Source organism: Apostichopus japonicus, chromosome 20, assembly GCF_037975245.1.
Source record: "Apostichopus japonicus isolate 1M-3 chromosome 20, ASM3797524v1, whole genome shotgun sequence".
NCBI classification, from domain to species: Eukaryota; Metazoa; Echinodermata; class Holothuroidea; order Aspidochirotida; family Stichopodidae; genus Apostichopus; species Apostichopus japonicus.
This window is the reverse complement of record NC_092580.1, coordinates 15,012,132-15,030,249: the sequence shown is the minus strand read 5'-3', so window position 1 is coordinate 15,030,249 and position 18,118 is coordinate 15,012,132. Positions and strand designations below refer to the sequence as shown.

Here is an 18,118-nt window from a genome sequence, read left to right as displayed (position 1 = left end):
AAGCACTAAAAGATCTCTCGGCTTCCGTCGAACTGGCGGAGGAGACGAGGAGCAACCGCAAGAGAGCTTCGACTTCTCCAAACATAGCCCGTACCGCTGGATTCATCGCCTTGAATATGTGTCTATTATATTCAACCGACGACGACTGGAACTGGACTCGAAAGAAAGGCAGACTAAGCTTATTGTTGGAGAGCTCAGGGTACCAACTCACGAGATCTGGGTGGAATTCTCCATTCAGCAACATTGAGTGATATTCGATGATATGAATCTTGAGATGTGTAAGCCCTAACCAATAGAAGCCACGACACTACTCTTTTTCCAAATGTGTGTGTGGGGGGGACATTTGATAGTGTGTCCCCCCACCCATCGAAATGTGGGGGGACTTGTCCCCCCCTGGATTGATGCCCATGTTTTAATGTAATATGCAGGGTTGTGAAAGCAAGTGAAGAGGCCGGAGAAAGAGGGAAATAAAATGACTGCAAAAAGTGCAACTAATCAAAGATCAGTTTGACAAAAAATATCTTTATTTACAAATTTCAAATGAAGAGGTTGAATGATTTAAAATAGAACAGGAGAATTCATCAAGTTTTCTGTACATTAAGGTGGGTGGATGACTTGCTATATGTTTTTTTTTTTCATTTGCAATAACTGGAGATGATTTCACTGATGCATATGGTCACTGAAGGAATAAGAACCATCTTAAATATATATGTGCTAGATGTTGATAAGGATCTCCATATAAAGTTACATGCATTGCAGGAGTCGTATGAACCTATAATGAAAATAGGGTGACAGCAAATTAAAATGTCACAAATAAAAACAAAATCCTTTATCACAAAATATGATTTGTAAACAGTGGCGTAGGAAGGTACTTTTGAGTGGGGGGTTGAAGACTGATGGCCGGCCTGGGGGAGGGGTCTAAGGGGAGGGGATGTCCCACTCCCCTTTGTATTTTTTTTGCATTTCCAGGTGGCCTCAGATGCAATTTGGTGCAATATAGCACACTTCAACACCCACTCCATTTTGTAAATAATTTTGCATTTTCACCTGGCCTTAGATGCAATTTGGTGCTCCAAATGAGATTTTTTTCTCATTTGGAAATGAAAAAGGGGTTTTCTGACTTGCGAAGCGGGGGGCGGAATGACACTTCCGTCCCTCCATATTTTTCACGGGGGGGGGGCTGGCGCCCCCCCCAGTTCCTACGCCCTTGTTTGTAAATGTTACCTCAATGAATACACATAAAGCAAGAGGAACATCTGCTCGTCTTCTTTGGTTGTAGTAAACTTCATTGAATAGTCAGAGGCATAAACAAATTTAGTGGAATAAGAGGGGAGCAAAAGTTGTTAAAGAGTTGAAACTGAAGTAAAAGACCTATGGTTACAATTTTGATTTGTTTCCTGTCCATCTCACCGTCAGAGGGATGGGAGATGAAGGGGGAGCGAAAGGGTAAGGGAAGGAATTGTAATAAGAAATCTCCTACCAAGATCATCCCACATTAAAAAACAATGAAAATGCTAGCATCATTCTTACATTCCTATGGTAGCTGTTCTATTCCTGGTTTTGGCTGGATAATAACAATCATTGCATCTGATGAATGCAATGAAATATGAAAACAATGAACAATAGTGAAACTACAATAAAACACCACTAAACAATAAATTATATTAAGCTTAAGTCATATTATTGTATTCTCAAACTACATCATTCTTAATAAGGTTTGCACAAGCATTCAGTGTATTCTGTTGAATTGTCACAGAATCAGGTTCTGACAGCCGCCGTAGGTTTTGTCGGTATGACTCCGTTTGTAGCTCCTGTGTGAGATTTAGCTCTCATTGCTTTGGCCATACCAGGAAGACGGGAGAAATAATTCCTTGCCAAGGTATGTTTGGTTCGAATCTTGTGGCAGAAAACTCTTCCATAGTTCTGTACAAAAGAAAAAAAGAAAACAACATGAAGATGGCTGATGACAGTGAACCACAACGCTTAGTGATTCCTTACCAATGACACGACATAAAGTTGACACATTTTGTTTGAAGTTTTCGATCACTCTTGATTTCAAGTGATCAGCGAAGTTCATGCAATGACTAACATAAAACAACAAATCAATTTAACATCAACTCACATGTACTTCTCTACTATAGCAATAGCAAAGTATTCAGTAACTCTATACAGTTAAGTATTATTGTATGAAAGAAGCTTTCTGTGATATCAAATTACCTTTTCTAGGTTTTCCACTTGGAAGTGTGAGGTAGCTTCATCTTTGGTGAGGAGGATGCAGTTCCAAGGTGCCCATTCTTCATCTCTGTCCCATCTGACCAATACAAGGTCATACAGGTCAGACCAGGCACTAAGGGTACTCTGACTGTTCCAAATGTCCTCCACCAAGTAACGTAAATCTGCCTCCTGTACGAGCAACGACAGACAAGAAAATAAACAAATTATTCTCAACTTCTGAATATAGAATATGATTAGTGTCTCAAAATCATTCGAATATGGACTTTCTTTACTTCACCCCTCATAACCTAAGAAGCAGAAGTTACTAAAATTCTTCTATTTCACTGAAAGAAACAACTATAAGCTATTCACCATTGCCAATGGAGTCTGGAATGCAGTAACAAACCTGGATTATTCAATTATCGTGTATATCTTGAAAGACAAACGTAACAACACTGAATGATGAATTAGCCAAGTTTGGAAGTGTGGGAGGAAAAGCATAGCACCAACAACCTCATGGTCCAAAGGGATAAAAAGAATTACAAACAAACAACAGAAACAATAGATGAGGATTTGGAAAATCATATGTCAGCTATTAATATTGTGTATGTTATACTATTTTGCTGCAATAATATACAAATATATATATATATATATTTATATACATTTAATATATATATATATAGTTATATAGTTATATATATTTATATACACATTTAATGCAGAGAACCATTACCTGCAGGAGAAAGGCAATCCGAGAGCCATCTTGTGCAGCTTCCTCTGAACGCCGCAGCGCTTTGAGCATGTACCGGTAATGACTGAAGTCCTCGCGGACCCTGCCTTCGTTATCCAACTTGACACAGCGTCGACATCTCCCGACCACGGTGGAATTGGATGAGAGTTGGAACTCGGTTGAAGGAAGATATGAACCGCAGCTTGGACAGAAGTAGATGTTCTGGCGCAAAGTTGAGGGATCCTGCGGTACCTGAGGTGACGATAGCGAGAAGAACAGAATGAATCCTCACTGAATACGATTACAAAGAATACAAAGGACAGTTAAAGGCATTGAAGACTCGCCCAAAACCGCGTGCCGCGCTCTGAAAAAGTTAACTTTCCATTGCTTACAAATTACGTTTTCTTCATGACGCTACAATATGCAGACAGTAATGAAACGTGATACCTTGTTATCTTTTATATAGACCTGAGATGTCCACGCTGCTATGTACACTGTGTTGTGGGTATTGACCGTAGCTGTATGTATTGACTGTAAACTAGTGTCTAATTACCGACGGTAGCAAGCTGTGTGTGTATTTTCTGGGATCGATGGTGGTGTCTTAGACTTCTGTTATACCTCATTCGAAACTAGGTCAGATTACCGGCATGAGACGTTTCTTTGTGTGCGAGTCTTCACACCCTTTAGTATGGCTTTGAATTGTACATTGGTAGGTAAATGTAATGTTATGTAAATATAGTGACTTCAAACCTTTCACCTATTGATGTTAACAACGACCACATGCAGCCGAATTGTGTGGCAAATTTGATGGGGACAGCTGATTATTGTAATGAAATATGGTGATGGTATGTGCAAAACAAATATAAGGAATTTAAGAGGGAACTAACCTTAAGTAATCTTGCTGCTTCAGCATTAAATGTTGGCGTTTTAATGTACTGCAAGAAGAGAGTAGATATCCTCTTACGTAGTCCCTCGAGATTAGCTTCCTTGGTTCCTCTCATTAGTAAATCTGCCTCTCTATCGATCAGTTCTATGATCTCCTGGGTCAGCTTACAGTCATGCTCCTAATGTAAATATTAACAGTAATTAACAACTTTCAACAGGATTACAGAACAAATTTTGGAAATAGACAATGTAAAAGAAAAAAACAGTTCCAATAATCACAACATATAAATTATGTTACATTCAAAACAAGGGTTTGGAACATAAGAAAGAATTTAATGGCAATATTTATCAGCTCTTCTACACACCTGGCTATTATGGTACATTCTAGAATCTCAATGTGTAAAATCAGTTGGAATGGTTAGATGTAGTTTCATCGAACAATGATGCCTTGTTTTGAAGCAAACCCTCCCCCAACTCCCCCCTTCCTCCCCCTGCCCACCTTTTCCTAATAATATCACAGATAAACATAAACAATCTAATAATGCTCAGTGTACAAGTACTCCACAAAATAATATTACCAATAGTTTCTTACCTTCACAGTGTGTTTAAGTGTCAGCAAGGCATCTAATCTCTCATCCTGAGTCAGGTAGCCCATATTTAAACTGTTAAAGATATCCCTCAGTTCTCTAGCCCTCACAGTGTAAGCTGTGTCCATTTCCATATACTTGCCATCTGCAGATTTCCAACGTCTCGGAGCTGCGGCCTGTGTAAAACCATAGCAGATTAAATTGAATGTAAAATGTTCACTCAGCAAAGAATATATCAACTGACTAGAAAGAAAGCTGTACCAGAATGCAAAAAAGGGCTGAGTTTTCAATGCTGTTATAAGTTGCAATTTTCTTGACTAAAGAAATCCTGTTATTCTTATTAGTACCACAGTAAACTTGTGACTTAACGAAAGATTAGACAACAGGAATTAACTGTGCCCTCTGGTACGATTTTTGTTCTCCAAAAAACAAAAAGAATGAAATTTATTGGCTCGGATGTGGTTCAAGCCAATGGCCTCAGGATAACTAAGTTTCTGCCCTAATAAGAGAATACAGCCCTTATTATGATGGCTTGATTCCAGCTGAGACCATCTTCTAGTAGGGGTGGTAGCAAATCAAAAATAGTGCTATACAAATACATGACTTTGAAATGATTTCTGATTCATGAACTGCTAGTAATTAAATCAAATGTTCCTGTAAGAAACACACAATTTATAGATAATGAAACACTACAACCAATTGGCTAGGTTCATTGGAGACACTAGGCTATGAAAACAGAAGCTAAACAAATATCTTTGCTATTTTGAGTACATATAAACAATAATTGTGTTGTTCCTAACTAGGACCATGAACAAGGAGGGTGTGTTTGAGACAACACACTTTGGAGGAAAAGGGGTATGCTTCCTGTTGCCATGGCAGAGAAAATTACAATAACAACAAATGAAACCTGTTACCACTAATTAATAAAATTTTAGATAAACATACTCAGAAGTCAGGAGAGTACCAACTTAAGTAATATTACCTTATCCAGAAAGTTTTGAACACTACGCTGCTTATTTTCTGTGTCTGCTTGAAGTTTATGCCGGCCTATCGCAGCTATCAGCTGGGTTTCTTGGTCCAGCAAATGACAGAGGGCAGCCTTCCTCGTGGCACCGGTCATGGTCGAGTCAATAACTGCCAACTCTTCCTTACGCCATTCTTTGAGAAATGAAGATTAGAAGAGAGATGTGTAACAATCTTAATCATGTTACAAGTAACTCACACGTTTTAATAAATGCTTTTTTAATGGCTGGAAACTAAGATATTGTTTATGAAGCAGCATGGACTTTTTTCTCCAAGTTTTCAAAACATCTCCCAGATCAGCAGAAGCGAGTAAATGAGTCACTGCATTTCATGATTAACAAGACAATTCCAGAAACTCACATGCTTGTTCAAAACATTAAATTTGGGGAAGGAATGGCTTGTTGCAGCATGCAGCAAGCAATGTGAGGAAATACAATATGATATCAAAAATCTCTGTACCTGTAAATAACAAAACCTGGTTTAGCACCTCAAAGCAAAACCAGCAAACTCTTTTGTCAAGTCTAAATATGACTATTGAAATTAAAAATAAAGAAAAAAATATATAAATAAAATTTCTTCCCCAATTCAATATAACTTTCTAACAGAGTTATTAGGGACCATTACTGCAAGTAACAAACGTGCTAGTGCAGTGACCGATTACTTTACATTTTCTTGCCTTCTTAGAGTTCTGTTAAGTTCAGTCATCCCATGGCAGAAAATATCCATGGTGGAGAAAACCTGCCATGGCAGACAGATATCTCTTGAGTTTGACTTACTCTCTAATGCATGGTATAGGAGATCAAAGTCTTCTTTAGTTCTGGGATTCATCCTCCTCTCAAACTCCTTCCTTATCCTCTCCTCTTTTTCTCTAATCTTTCTCATCTCCTCCTGTCTCTCCCATTCCTTCCTCTTCTTCAGGTCCTCCTTTAGTGTCAAGACATGATGCTTAGCTTGCCATCTTCGAAAGTATGACTGTAGGACGATCACCTGTGTCAGAAGGAAAAAAATGAACGTGCACAATGTCGGGGATGTTTAGATTCACGAAAAGAGACTTTTGTCTGAGATAATTCAAGTACAATGATTTATTTGATAATCCATTAAGGAATTTCTATGACCGTATACATACTGATACCAAGAGGGGAAAACAACTTCTATATACATAAGGGTGTCTTTAACAGCTTGAATGTCAAGGCAGCCACCAATTGCACCTTCGACGCAAACACGAACCGAATCGATAGTGGTGTAGTGTGTGCAGTGGTTCAAGAGTAGAACTGTCCATTTCGAAAAACGTAACCAATCTTTGGGGAATCATTTTTGCAAATTACCTAATCAAGCACAGGTTGTTTTAATTGAATATAGTCAGTCATTCAGTGTGTACTGGGATGGTTGACTATGAGCCATGACGACTATGGAAAGGTAGGTTAGGAAAGTTGAGATAAGCTGTATAATTCTTCAGTCCAGCAGTGTACATACAGCTATCTTTGAACTGTCAACTACTGTGTTAACATGATGGTTGGAGGAGTTATTATATATGATAGGGATACACATCATCATCATAACCAGATCTGAAAAATATATACAGATATAAGAAAGGAAATAAAAGGAATGTAGAATCAAGTAGAAATAGGGCAAAGTAGACCATGCATGTAAACTGAATACAACAGGTACAGATATGTACAGGATACCAAATTTAAACTAAATACAAAACTGAATACAATATCACACCAACATCAGATACTTGCAGTATTAATCATCACACTGACGACTGTACTTACAGCTCGCAAACGCTTCTCGTGGTATTCAGCAGCCGTTGTGTACATCCCAGGGACGACCAATTTATCAGGCATGTTGGAGACGTAACATCCAATATTGGTCATCTGAGTTGCAGTGTGTCTAGTGGCTTGTTGTCCTTTGTTTCTCTGCGAGACGGTCTGCGTGTCGCGGCAGAATTTAGGTATGCCGTTATCAGGACGGGTCTTCGACCTCGTCTGACAGGAGGCGTGATGGAACTCCACTCCAGTGACTTTGTGTCTGAAGCCGCCTAGGAAAGGCTTACGTCTCGTGGATCTTTCTATCTCGACCACAACCTCCTTGGGTGAACCGTCCTCTGTTGAAAAGAATGATACCACAGAATAAAACAGAGGGAAAGTTAGAGAATATTACAAGGACTGAGATGAATTAATATCGCTCATCCCGAAGGGCTACAATGGACTGAAGTATTATCTTTTATCTTCTTACAAAAGATGTTTAATACAATGTGTAATTCTGCTTTCTATCTCGTGTTGTTGTCATGTCAATATAATATAGTAGAAGTTAGCAGTCACTAACAGCACACCCAAACAAACATAATGTTCTTAAGGATAGAGGGCAGCAATCCTAAATAACTACTTGTAATAATAAAAGGTAACATATGTCATAATACAACATGGACGACATTCTTTGTTACAACCATTTGGATGTCTCAAAGGAACTGGCAAGCTAACTTCGATTTGATCTATGTAGCGGCAGATACAAAACAAAAAAAGTTGGCCTTTGTGCTCTGCGTAATGAAAGAAAATAATGCATCAATGGTGATGATAGAGGAAAACTAACCATTCTCTACAGTAACTGTGATGATATCTGGCATACTGTAGTCAGGTTGGGGTTTGGGTGGCTTGATGGGTACATTAATGGGATCAGTTGAAGAGACTTCCAACTGGACAGCTCCATTAGCCACGACTCCAAGATCTGCCAGGGTCTTCTCGTCCTCCACAGCAGAACCTGGTAAAGTAAATGGAAAAATTAAAAGCACAAGCACTCAAGGTGATTTAGCATTACATAAACTATGAAATACTCACTTTAGTATTTACTCATGTGAAGAAAGATTAAGGTGATATTAGGTACCAACGTACCATACTAGAAGACTATATGATAACTTATCCCTACTTAAACTTATACCTAAGTATGTAAATGGCAACTTTCTTTACAACCACAAGATTATCCAGAGGATCTAATGCAATTTCACATTAACAGAGTAAACGTTATTCATCTTTTTCATAATCTGATTATACCCAACCGGTACTTTGTGTAACAAAATTTTTAGCAGACATAATGAATATTACACATGTGAGCAATGAATAGAATTATTCCAAACCATTCTCACTACATGTATATGTATTGTACAGTAAATCATGTACAGGTATGGTAGTACATTTAATAGTAGAAGTTCAGAAGACAGGATGCATTTATGTCATTACCGTTATACATAACAAGCAAGTGTGTGGCTGCAATGCGTACAAGTCCAGACAACATCTCCTTCAACTGTGCCATAGGATCAGCTAGAGGGCAGGCCATAGTCGTAACATGAGCAGATGGCATCAGAACAAACTTGACTGTTTGGAAGAAAAAATACAAATTCAATAGTGGTAATTAAAACTATTGAGAAAATCATAAAAACCTAACGTTGCATAAAATATAATCCATATAGGTTAGTTTACTATGTGGCTGTAACATAATAAACTAAATGCCTATATCATTTACTTTCCTTGGATATTTATTACATCATACATTTCAATTCATCAAGACAGATTTCCTGATGGAAAAAGCGAACGGTAAACAAATCTTGACAAACTACTGCAAGAGTAATCACACATGAACCAACATGTTTGCAATATCAGCTACAGTACTGTAAGTTAAATTGATGAGAGAACAACCCCTCATTAATCAAACCAGTTGTTTTAAGCTTGGCTGCTTCCATAATATATTAAACTAAACTTAAATAAACAATCCAGACAAAATGTGTTACATTCATTTTAAATGTATGGCTAATTATCACATTTTAAACCTTCTCGGGAAAGAAAGGAACTCTTTATGGCATTAAGAAGGAACATTGGACTCTTGATTAAAACTTGTGAGACCTGAGAAGTGGAACATGGCATATATGTCAATTTAGAGTTTTGTGTAATCAGTATCTTTACCAGTCAAATGGCAATCAATACACATTTTGCCATGCATATTTATGCATTAATTGAGCATTAGCACATACCTGTGGCTGTGGCTGCAGATGGCTCTCCTGGAGACGGAGAGCAAGGATCAACTTCTTCATGCGGTTCTCCAGTTGCTTCTGTCTCCATAGCAACTGTCTCTGTCTGGCCTTCTGTGGTGTTAACCTCTTCTATGTCACCAACTTGAGCACTAGGAATGCTCACTGCAAATAACAAAGAATAATAATAATTTATACAATCAGACAAGTTAAAGAAATGAAAATTTAGCTAATTAATGTAGATTTGATGATAATTAACACTTTCTTTCAATGCATCCTTTTTATTATTATTTTGATTTAAATCTGTCCATAGCTTTAGCAGTTAAAAACTTATGTCAGATTAGAACTTTGACCAAACCGACCAAGTACGTTCAGGAAAGCAATAAAACTTGGACCTCTTACAAACCCCTGAACATCAAGATAGGTACCTCAAAGAAACAAACAAAACTCCTGTATGCAAAGCTAAATAAATCTAATTTTCCTTGAATGTATGAAAAAGAACCACAGAATGCAAGTTTTGCCCTACTATGCAAAAGGAATAAATGGAAAGTAACAATTCAACTGTGCCATTCACCTCTTGTTATAAGGCCAGTTAAAGAATGTATTAAGCAATGCCCACCCCCCCCCCCCCCAACCCCACCATCCACCTAACCCTCCTTCTGAATAGAATGCAAATTGATATCTAATAAGGGTTACTGTATGTACATCACATTGCAGGGGATTTGTAATAAACTTTCAAATATAAAGACAAACACTCTTTTTACTGTGTGACAAGAGGTAGGGAATATCTACTTCAGTCATAAAGAGGCTAAAGATTAATTTCAAATCTGATAAAACACTATTAAAACAACTTGTTACTCCTAAATAACATATTTTCCCCATCCGACATGAAACCTTACCTCCTGTTATATCAGGCTGCAGTGAATCCCCTTGCTCTGGTTCGGTGTCCTCTTTCTCTTCAACTGCTTTGGCCTCCGTCTGTGCTTGATCATTCTCTTGATTCTGTTCTTCAGTTGGCACTTCCTGTTCAACTCCACTCTCATTGACTTTTACTTCTTCAGCTTCCTTCTTAACTTCACTAGATGCACCCTTTTCTACAGCTTCTTCAACATTGTTATTTTCTTCCACAGTTTTCTCGTCTGATTCATTTTCAGGTTTCTCTGAAGTTGCATCGATATTTGCAATCTGGTCACGACTTTCATCTGCCGGGTGTTGTGCTGGCTCATCCACATCCACACTAGCCTTTTCGGTATCTTCCTTGCTAACTTCCTCAACATCATCTGAAGTTTTCACTTCTCCCTCCTTGCTCTTCTCTTCTTTGTCTTCGGTCACCTCTGGTTTATCCGCTGACTCTTCTTTTTCTTCAACAGGTTCATCCTTTGATGGAGGATCTGAATCCTTTACTTCCTCTTCCGTGGTCTTTTCACCTTCTTTGTCTTCAGGCGCCTCTGCTGCTTCCACTGAATTTTCAACGGGTTCTTCATTTACAAGACTTGTTGTAGGGCCTGAATCTTTAACTTCCACATCTGTTGCGTTTCCAACATCTTGCTGTTGCGTATCCTTAGTCTCCTCATCTGCCATTTTATTCACTGATCTAAGTCAAATTATAAAATAATAACAGTTAACACAATTACAAGGTAAGATCTTGATGATTTCTCTTAATTATTGGTCCATTTTTCCAAGTGTGCTATTAAGACCAAATAGAAGTTAGTTATGACTGTTAGCTAACTTTCAAGCGCCTATTAGATTAGAACATTACCATTGAGTAGGGAGAAATGGACGTGTCTAGGGTGTTACCAAAACGAATGACAATATGTTACACATAACGAATGACAATATGTTGCACACACTAAAAAATTGCGTTGACTAAAACAAATGACAGTGAATGACAGCACAGACATTTATTATTAGCAATTTTAAGGTCAAGTTCTCCTCAAATTAATTGTGAAATTATTGATTCTCTCATTACACGGACTGAGGTTCTTTTCCTCGACTGATCATAAAGGTGGGGCCCGTCCCCACCCCCCCCTTTGTGCACGCCACTGCTCGAACGCCATGTATTCATTCCTAAGTTCCCTACATGAAAAAGATATATATATAGGGGCCTATATATGTTGCGAGATGATTCATCTCATTAGATTTTTTGAACGGCAGCCAAACGTTCCTAGAAATTTTTTGAGAAAACAGTCGTTGCTACTACAATTTTTATAATTTAATAGTACGATATCATAGCATTTTCCACCCAAATTAATCGTGGATATATCAGTTTCATTCATACCAATTAGCCAGCACCTAACAATTACTTCAGTTATCTTTCTATATAAATCTACAGAGGTAAATGTCAAAAGCAAAGCACTCAAGCGCATTCTCACACAAAAACTTTCCCTGTGGTTTCTATCTGTAAATTACACCAAAACCCTGCAACCACGTAACATGCGATTTTCCTCAAATCATTTTTGCTCAGAAAACCAATAACCGCATTTACTCCACTCCGTTAATCATTCTATCTCTTCTCACCACCATCCTTCGTTGTCATTCAGTGTCATTCGCGAATGATAATTAACCCTGTACAAAGTCAATTGTCATTCGCTGTCATTCGTTTTAGTTTGTCCCCGTGTCTAGCTTAGGGTCATACTAATTAGCGTCAACAGGCCCATTTCACGAAAGTCAAGACAAGACAACAAGTTTAAAATACCATCAAATACAATGGTTGTAATCAGAGTGTATCTGGAAACACATTTAAAACTGACTGAAACCATCGTGCATACATATTTTTCACAGGAAAAAATGTTTTTTCGTAGTCAACTTTCTTCGTCCGTAGTATTAGACGACGTGATGCTATTGTGCTTGCGCGATGACATTAGACCGAACCATTACTTTACAGGTAAGTAATTTTTAAGTCGAGGATGGTGCCCACACACTCGTGTCAATGTAAGAAACTCTTCATATAATAGTTTTATTTACATTTATTTCTTTGTTTCTTTCGTTCTTTAACACTTTCTTCTGTCTCAATTCTTTTTTGTCCTTTCTTTCTTTCCTTCTTTCTTTCTTTCTGTCTCTATTTCTTTCTTTATTTATTGTACAGAAAGGTCGTTCCAAACCCTAACACAAACCGACCCATATCATAATGTGGCGGTCCAAAGTCATTGCGCAAGCGCAATAGCATCACGTCGTCCAATTCTATGGACGGAGAAAGTTGACTATTTTTAAGAAAGAGATTTTTTTTCCCGTGAGAAAAATGTTTGCACAATGGTTTCAGTCAGTTTTAAACATGTTTCCAGATATACTCTGATTACAACCATTTTATTTGGTGGTATTTTAAACTTGCTGTCTTGAGTTGTCGTGAAATGGGCCTGTTGACGCTAATTAGTATGACCGCTAGCTTAAGCCTATCCTAATTACTAACTAGGCCTAGCCTATGCTTGTTCTTTACTTGGTTAATAGAGCAATGGGGAATGAAAGTATCTTCCACCTTGCCACATACATCATATTTAATTACACATTGTCACTTAACTAATACCTGGTATATTATTTATTGCTAACTTTGGCTTTAGGCCATTTGTACAATTGTCCTAACTATGTGTATTGACGTTCGCTAGTTGCTTGGCAACAAGTCCTAAGCCCCTAGCCTAACGATACGCAGACTACGTTAACGGTAGGCCAAACATAGACTCACAAAGTTTTTCAGGCCAACATATGTCATAGTTATACATAAATGGAAATTAGAAGCTTTTTAAGGAATGGCAATTACTATACATAATGTGTACTTTAACAATATTACAATAGAATACTGCCGACAAACTTTCAATTACCAGGTTCCTTCTTATCTTGATTTACGGAGCTTTTCTGGTTTCACCTGTCTACTAAAGTCATACTACCGAGTCCGTAGTTTTGTTCTTCGTGAGAAGTCAATTTTATTTGGTCAATAACAATAAGGATGTAGCGCCCTCTCATAACACAAATTGTAACCTTAACAACCATGGAAGCTCGAAACAGGTGACAGAATTAGACCTACACGATTGAAATGGTTTTATACTTGAAAGACGGCAAAAATATCGTATGGCTTTGACTCATACATAAAAATATAGTAATATAAATTGAGCTTCCTGTTCCATAAGCCAACGGTAAGAGATGATTAAAGAATAATTTAACTAAGAACTCGCGCAAGAAGGCTATAACTCGAACAGACGATAACATTACATTGGTGATTGGCTACAGGCTTACATTAGGCTAGGCTAGAGTATCCTAGCGAATAACAATTAAGTAAAACTGTCTGGCGTACCACTACAGTAACGGCCTGAAAGAGATACATCATACATTTAATTTTCATTACATAGCCGGCACATGTACAGAGCTGACAATTCTTACAGTTTTCCTATATTTTGTCCAGGATGAAAGACCTTGAATTTGAAGTTAAAACTTTTGAAAAAAGTATGAAATTTGATTATGGTTGAAAGGCATGGGAACCATGCATCACAGAGTTTACAATGATAAAAGCAAGGATGAATCATTTTGAGCAAATTTGTTTCATTGTACAATGTCATTCTTTGTTATTAATGTTTGTTGCATATCAAAAACTTCATCATACCTTTGACAAGTGAGTACAAGCTGCACAATTATAAACTTCGGAGATGTGCAGTTAGTTATAATTTAATCTTCTTTTACTTTCTTTGTTAGATGTCTGCCACAGTAAATGGCTCAACTCCAAATGGGAGCACCAGAAATGGTGCTTCCTTTACAGTTAAACCTCGTTTGCCTCCCATTCATACACCAGCCAGTGTTCTCTCAAGTATTAACTCCAGAGACTATAGTAAGAGCAAATTAATGAAACACAGAAGAGCCAGGGAAACACAGAAGCTCATGGAGAAAATCATGTGCGAAAAGGCTCAGAAAACGAAAGAAGATGTCGAAGAAAGTAACAAGAGGAGACCTCCATCTGCCAAAGATCCAGACTATCCACTCAGTGTAAGCACAGTGATATAAGTGTAAATGATAGAGAAATGTTTAGGTCATCAATATTGTCCCAAAGTATGCTAGGAAGTGGAACTACTGGTTACTTATATATCAGAAAATTTATATGGTCAGATGCTCTCCAGATGTTTGGAAACATTTGACAATTCTTTTAGCTTGCTAAATTTGGAGACTATTGATGATCTTTAAAGAAAGAGTTTTTGTCACAATTATAGAAATACAAACACAAAAACAAACAAGAATCACAAAAAATATTTACAAAATGTCACAATCAATACCCAATGCATTTTTTAAAATAAAATTGGAGAAAGAAGTAACGGATGTTTGAATTAATGCATTAAAATAGACTGTGAATTTTGCGAGTAAGCATTTTTAACTTTTTGCTAGCCTATTTGGAAGATGCAAAAGTTGACAAGCTATTGTTATAGATGCAAACTGTGAATTCCTTATCCATATTTTTCTGATTTGACTCTCAAAATCAAACTGTAATATATGTTGTGGAGTGCTGTTTTTTGCATACTGCACCTGGAGAGAAATGCAAAAAATGAAATACAAAATTGAAATTGATAAATTCACAATTTCTTGAATTAAAGGTCGTGCTGTAGTTTAGTTACAAAATCTCAGAATTGGATTACAGATAACCTTCCCAACATAGCCTAAAAAAACTAAACCTCAATACAGCTTGTCCAAAATTGTTAAGAATTATTTTCTTAGTTTTTTTTTTCCTTTTTATGATTGATTTAATTTTGTTCAGTTTGTCATCTGTGGTTTTGACATGGCTCATAGAATTTTCCTGCCTCACTGTATCCAGTAAGTGATGAAAGATGTTTGAAATTAGTATAACTGTGCAGTAAACACCTGGGGATGCAATACTTGATTTCTGTGATCATTTCATATGTAATTTAATTTTTCTTGAATCACATTTTTAGATGATGAGTAAAGATAGATTAGCAAGGGTAAGTCTTTGATGTGTGATTATCTGTGGTGGAAACTAACCTTTCAAATATATATATTTTTCTTCACTTTTCCTTCTCAACAATCCATACACTCATTCCTGCTGTACTATTCTTGTACTAACTTTTCTGGTCATCTTTCATTCCAGTGAGCTGGTGTCTTCATTTAATAATATCTGAACCAGAAGCTTGACTGATTTTTTTTTCTCTTCATTCTATATGTATTTTCTTCTTGTTGAAAAGTTTGGATCATTGTCATAATATTGATTGCCTCTGCAAGGTTGGTAAAAACAAGGTTTATGCATTGTCGTCTCTCTTCTTTGGAAAACAACATCAAAATGTCTGCTTTTGCTGTGGCTTTAATCATGCATCATGCTCTAGGCTGCACAAGAAAAAATACAGATGTGAAAAGTGTCTTTGTTTGCAGCATTCATAACCAACATCAACTATCTCAACTTTCATATCCGTATGTTAAACATTTCACATTGTACAATAACTGAAGAAGCCTCTTATACCAGCCCATACAGTATACTATAACTATATATTGTAAGGCTTAAATCAGCTTTCTGGATAAGTCAATGCTTAGTCCATAGTAAAATCCCTAAAACAAAGTAAATTTCAGTTTTGCTTATTATAGTTTGAGTTCAAGGAGTGAAGCAAAAGTCAACAATTTTGACATCTGCTGTTACTTGGCATTTTATTCTACTGTGAAAAGTGTGGAGCAGATGCAATATGGAAGATTGAATCAAATTTGTTAGCTTCTCACTCAATTTTATTCATTAGATGAAATAAATCTAGAAGGATGCCTTAGTGTAATTAATTGCTACATTATTTTAAGAAATACTTGTATATGTTTTGAAAGGTCTCGGGCCAAACTAAAAGTGGTGCTTTAAGATAATATTTTCCCAGTCTCTGTTTGTTAACTCCCCTTATAATAGTTTGCGCACATGGGCAATATAAGTCACTCCCAGATTTTAACCTCAGTATTACAACAGAGTTATTTTAGCCAGTCATAAGTAAAATTCCATGTCATATGCCATATTAGAGACTGTAGTCACATGAATTATTAACTTTATTCCTTGAACTATATTTCATATTCATGAAATTCTAACAAAGTCATGTAATACGTTTGCATTTTTTTTTCGACTCTTGATAGCAAAATTACTTATTCATGAGGCAGTGTGTGGAGAGTTCTCCTATTCAGTCATATGAGCAGCAGTGGTTTAAGTCCATATTAAATCTGATACCAGAGCACCTCCAGTCCACCCCAGCAATGGCTGAAACTATTCAAGAATTATTTGAAGAAGTTCAGAGAGACTACCATCAAAGTATCAAAAAATCAATGGGTAAGTCAGCACAATAATCATAATAATAATAATGCGTAGCAATAATAATAATGAAAACAAAGAAAAACAATGGATTATAGTTACACAGTGTTGTGATGCCACTTAAATTGTACCATATCCTGTTCAATAATTATGGAAATTATACCTTCAAGTTGTAGTTTCAATTGGTAATCAATGGTCGTAAACTTTTCCTACCCTCTTCTTTTCTGTTTTTCTCTTATTTTTGGCAACGATGCAGTGCAACATGTGCTGGTTAAACCAGAGGGCATCAAAGGATTGGAAAATGATACAACTGGAGGACCCCCTGAGGAACCTACGTAAGTGGAGTTGAAAAAGAACTTTAATTTGTTCAAGGTTGAAGATACACAAAATGTTTGTCATTGTTTGTTTACTAAGTCATCCAGAGTAGATTATTGTAATATTCATGAATTTTGGCTTTGGATGTGTCTTAGGTGATTTGCAAAGAGAGGACCTTATTGACAGTTTTGAATAGTAAATGTAGACTTAATGATATGATAAAGAATGTTAAACCAACTGAAATATGTTACATAATTTGTAAAACAGTTTGTTCATTTCACGCTGTAAACAGACGGCAACCAAATGATTTAGTTTGTATAGCTGGTAATTCCATATAGCTATGTTACATTTGTGGTTTATCCTTTACTCATAGTCATATGCTTTATCACATTTTGCATGCAAACTGGAGATCATGATTTTATTTTCACAGTGGTTTAGATTTCTCCAGTCCTTGGCACAACGAGTACCTGGAGAGTGTAGAGTACATCAAATCAAACCTCCACATCACCCATCCGTGCACCCAGAAGATCCTCGGGATTTGTCAAGAGGTCCTCATGCCACTCCTCATGTTGGACCTTTCCGGTCTCAGAGCCCAAGGTCCGGTCGACTGCGAACGACTGAAGAACGATGTCATACTGGACTGCGAAAAGTTGGAGGAGAAGCTCATGCACAGTTGGTTCCGGGAAGTGTTGCACGTGATTCTCCAGGAGAGTGCACCTGTGGGAGCAGATAAAGCGGACTCGTTTTATGGAAGTTTGGCGACCTTGATATCTAACCAAGTATGCAGATAACCTCGTGACTTTCTGAATCTTTTAAAGACAGGGTGTTTAGCCTTTTTAAAGATTTGTCAAAGAATGAATGTATTTTGTGTCCTTCTGTTTTTTCAGTTTTTCTTCTTTTTGATTCTTAGAACATCATTTGACAGTATAAGGTTGCCTTCATCTAGTGGATTTACTGGAAGTCAAGTTTAGGTTACTGTGTAGTAACTGATGTTGTGCTTTGGTCATAAATCCCATAGAAGTACATTTGAAGGGGATTATTACACTGTGTTTTTTCTCTACCTTCAGTTTATCCCATCACAACCCCTC

General features: G+C 37.1%; 2 protein-coding genes across 5 annotated transcripts in view; one reads left to right on the top strand and one right to left on the bottom strand.

The window, feature by feature from the left end:
* Positions 1 to 502: 502 nt before the first annotated feature.
* LOC139961079 (IQ motif and ubiquitin-like domain-containing protein) lies at positions 503 to 13,393 on the bottom strand. Of its 2 annotated transcripts, none has more exons than XM_071959944.1 (13): positions 13,276 to 13,393; positions 10,363 to 11,057; positions 9,467 to 9,628; positions 8,679 to 8,813; positions 8,035 to 8,202; positions 7,218 to 7,549; positions 6,219 to 6,429; positions 5,402 to 5,577; positions 4,425 to 4,595; positions 3,835 to 4,011; positions 2,951 to 3,199; positions 2,218 to 2,403; positions 503 to 1,923 (listed from the first exon to the last, which is right to left on the bottom strand). In XM_071959944.1, the coding sequence occupies exons 2-13, from the start codon at positions 11,042 to 11,044 to the stop codon at positions 1,759 to 1,761; spliced, it is 2,814 nt and encodes a 937-aa protein (XP_071816045.1). In that variant the 5' UTR covers positions 11,045 to 11,057; positions 13,276 to 13,393; the 3' UTR covers positions 503 to 1,758. The 2 variants fall into 2 exon arrangements, with proteins under 2 accessions (XP_071816045.1, XP_071816046.1); XM_071959945.1 differs by having other exon boundaries at positions 10,363 to 11,052; positions 13,276 to 13,338.
* A 42-nt stretch (positions 13,394 to 13,435) lies between these two features.
* Positions 13,436 to 18,118, top strand: part of LOC139961078 (dynein axonemal heavy chain 12-like) — a 52,304-nt gene continuing 47,621 nt past the window's right edge. For 2 of the 3 annotated variants that reach the window (XM_071959942.1, XM_071959941.1), the window contains exons 1-6: positions 13,436 to 13,587; positions 14,141 to 14,428; positions 15,364 to 15,390; positions 16,544 to 16,733; positions 16,972 to 17,050; positions 17,461 to 17,809. In XM_071959942.1, coding sequence (XP_071816043.1) covers positions 14,141 to 14,428; positions 15,364 to 15,390; positions 16,544 to 16,733; positions 16,972 to 17,050; positions 17,461 to 17,809 — 933 coding nt within the window. In that variant the 5' untranslated portion in view covers positions 13,436 to 13,587. The remainder of the gene's footprint in view (positions 13,588 to 14,140; positions 14,429 to 15,363; positions 15,391 to 16,543; positions 16,734 to 16,971; positions 17,051 to 17,460; positions 17,810 to 18,118) is intronic. The other variant, XM_071959943.1, reaches the window with a different exon arrangement.

Bases quoted from the DNA above. Each gene is read 5' to 3' on its own strand.
- LOC139961079 (XM_071959944.1), bottom strand. From the start codon at position 11,044: ATGGCAGATGAGGAGACTAAGGATACGCAACAGCAAGATGTTGGAAAC. The intron at 6,430-7,217 runs GTAAGTACAGTC...CTTCTGACACAG, and splicing joins ACGAGAAGCGTTTGCGAGCT to GTGATCGTCCTACAGTCATA. The intron at 3,200-3,834 runs GTTAGTTCCCTC...TCGTCACCTCAG, and splicing joins AAGCAGCAAGATTACTTAAG to GTACCGCAGGATCCCTCAAC.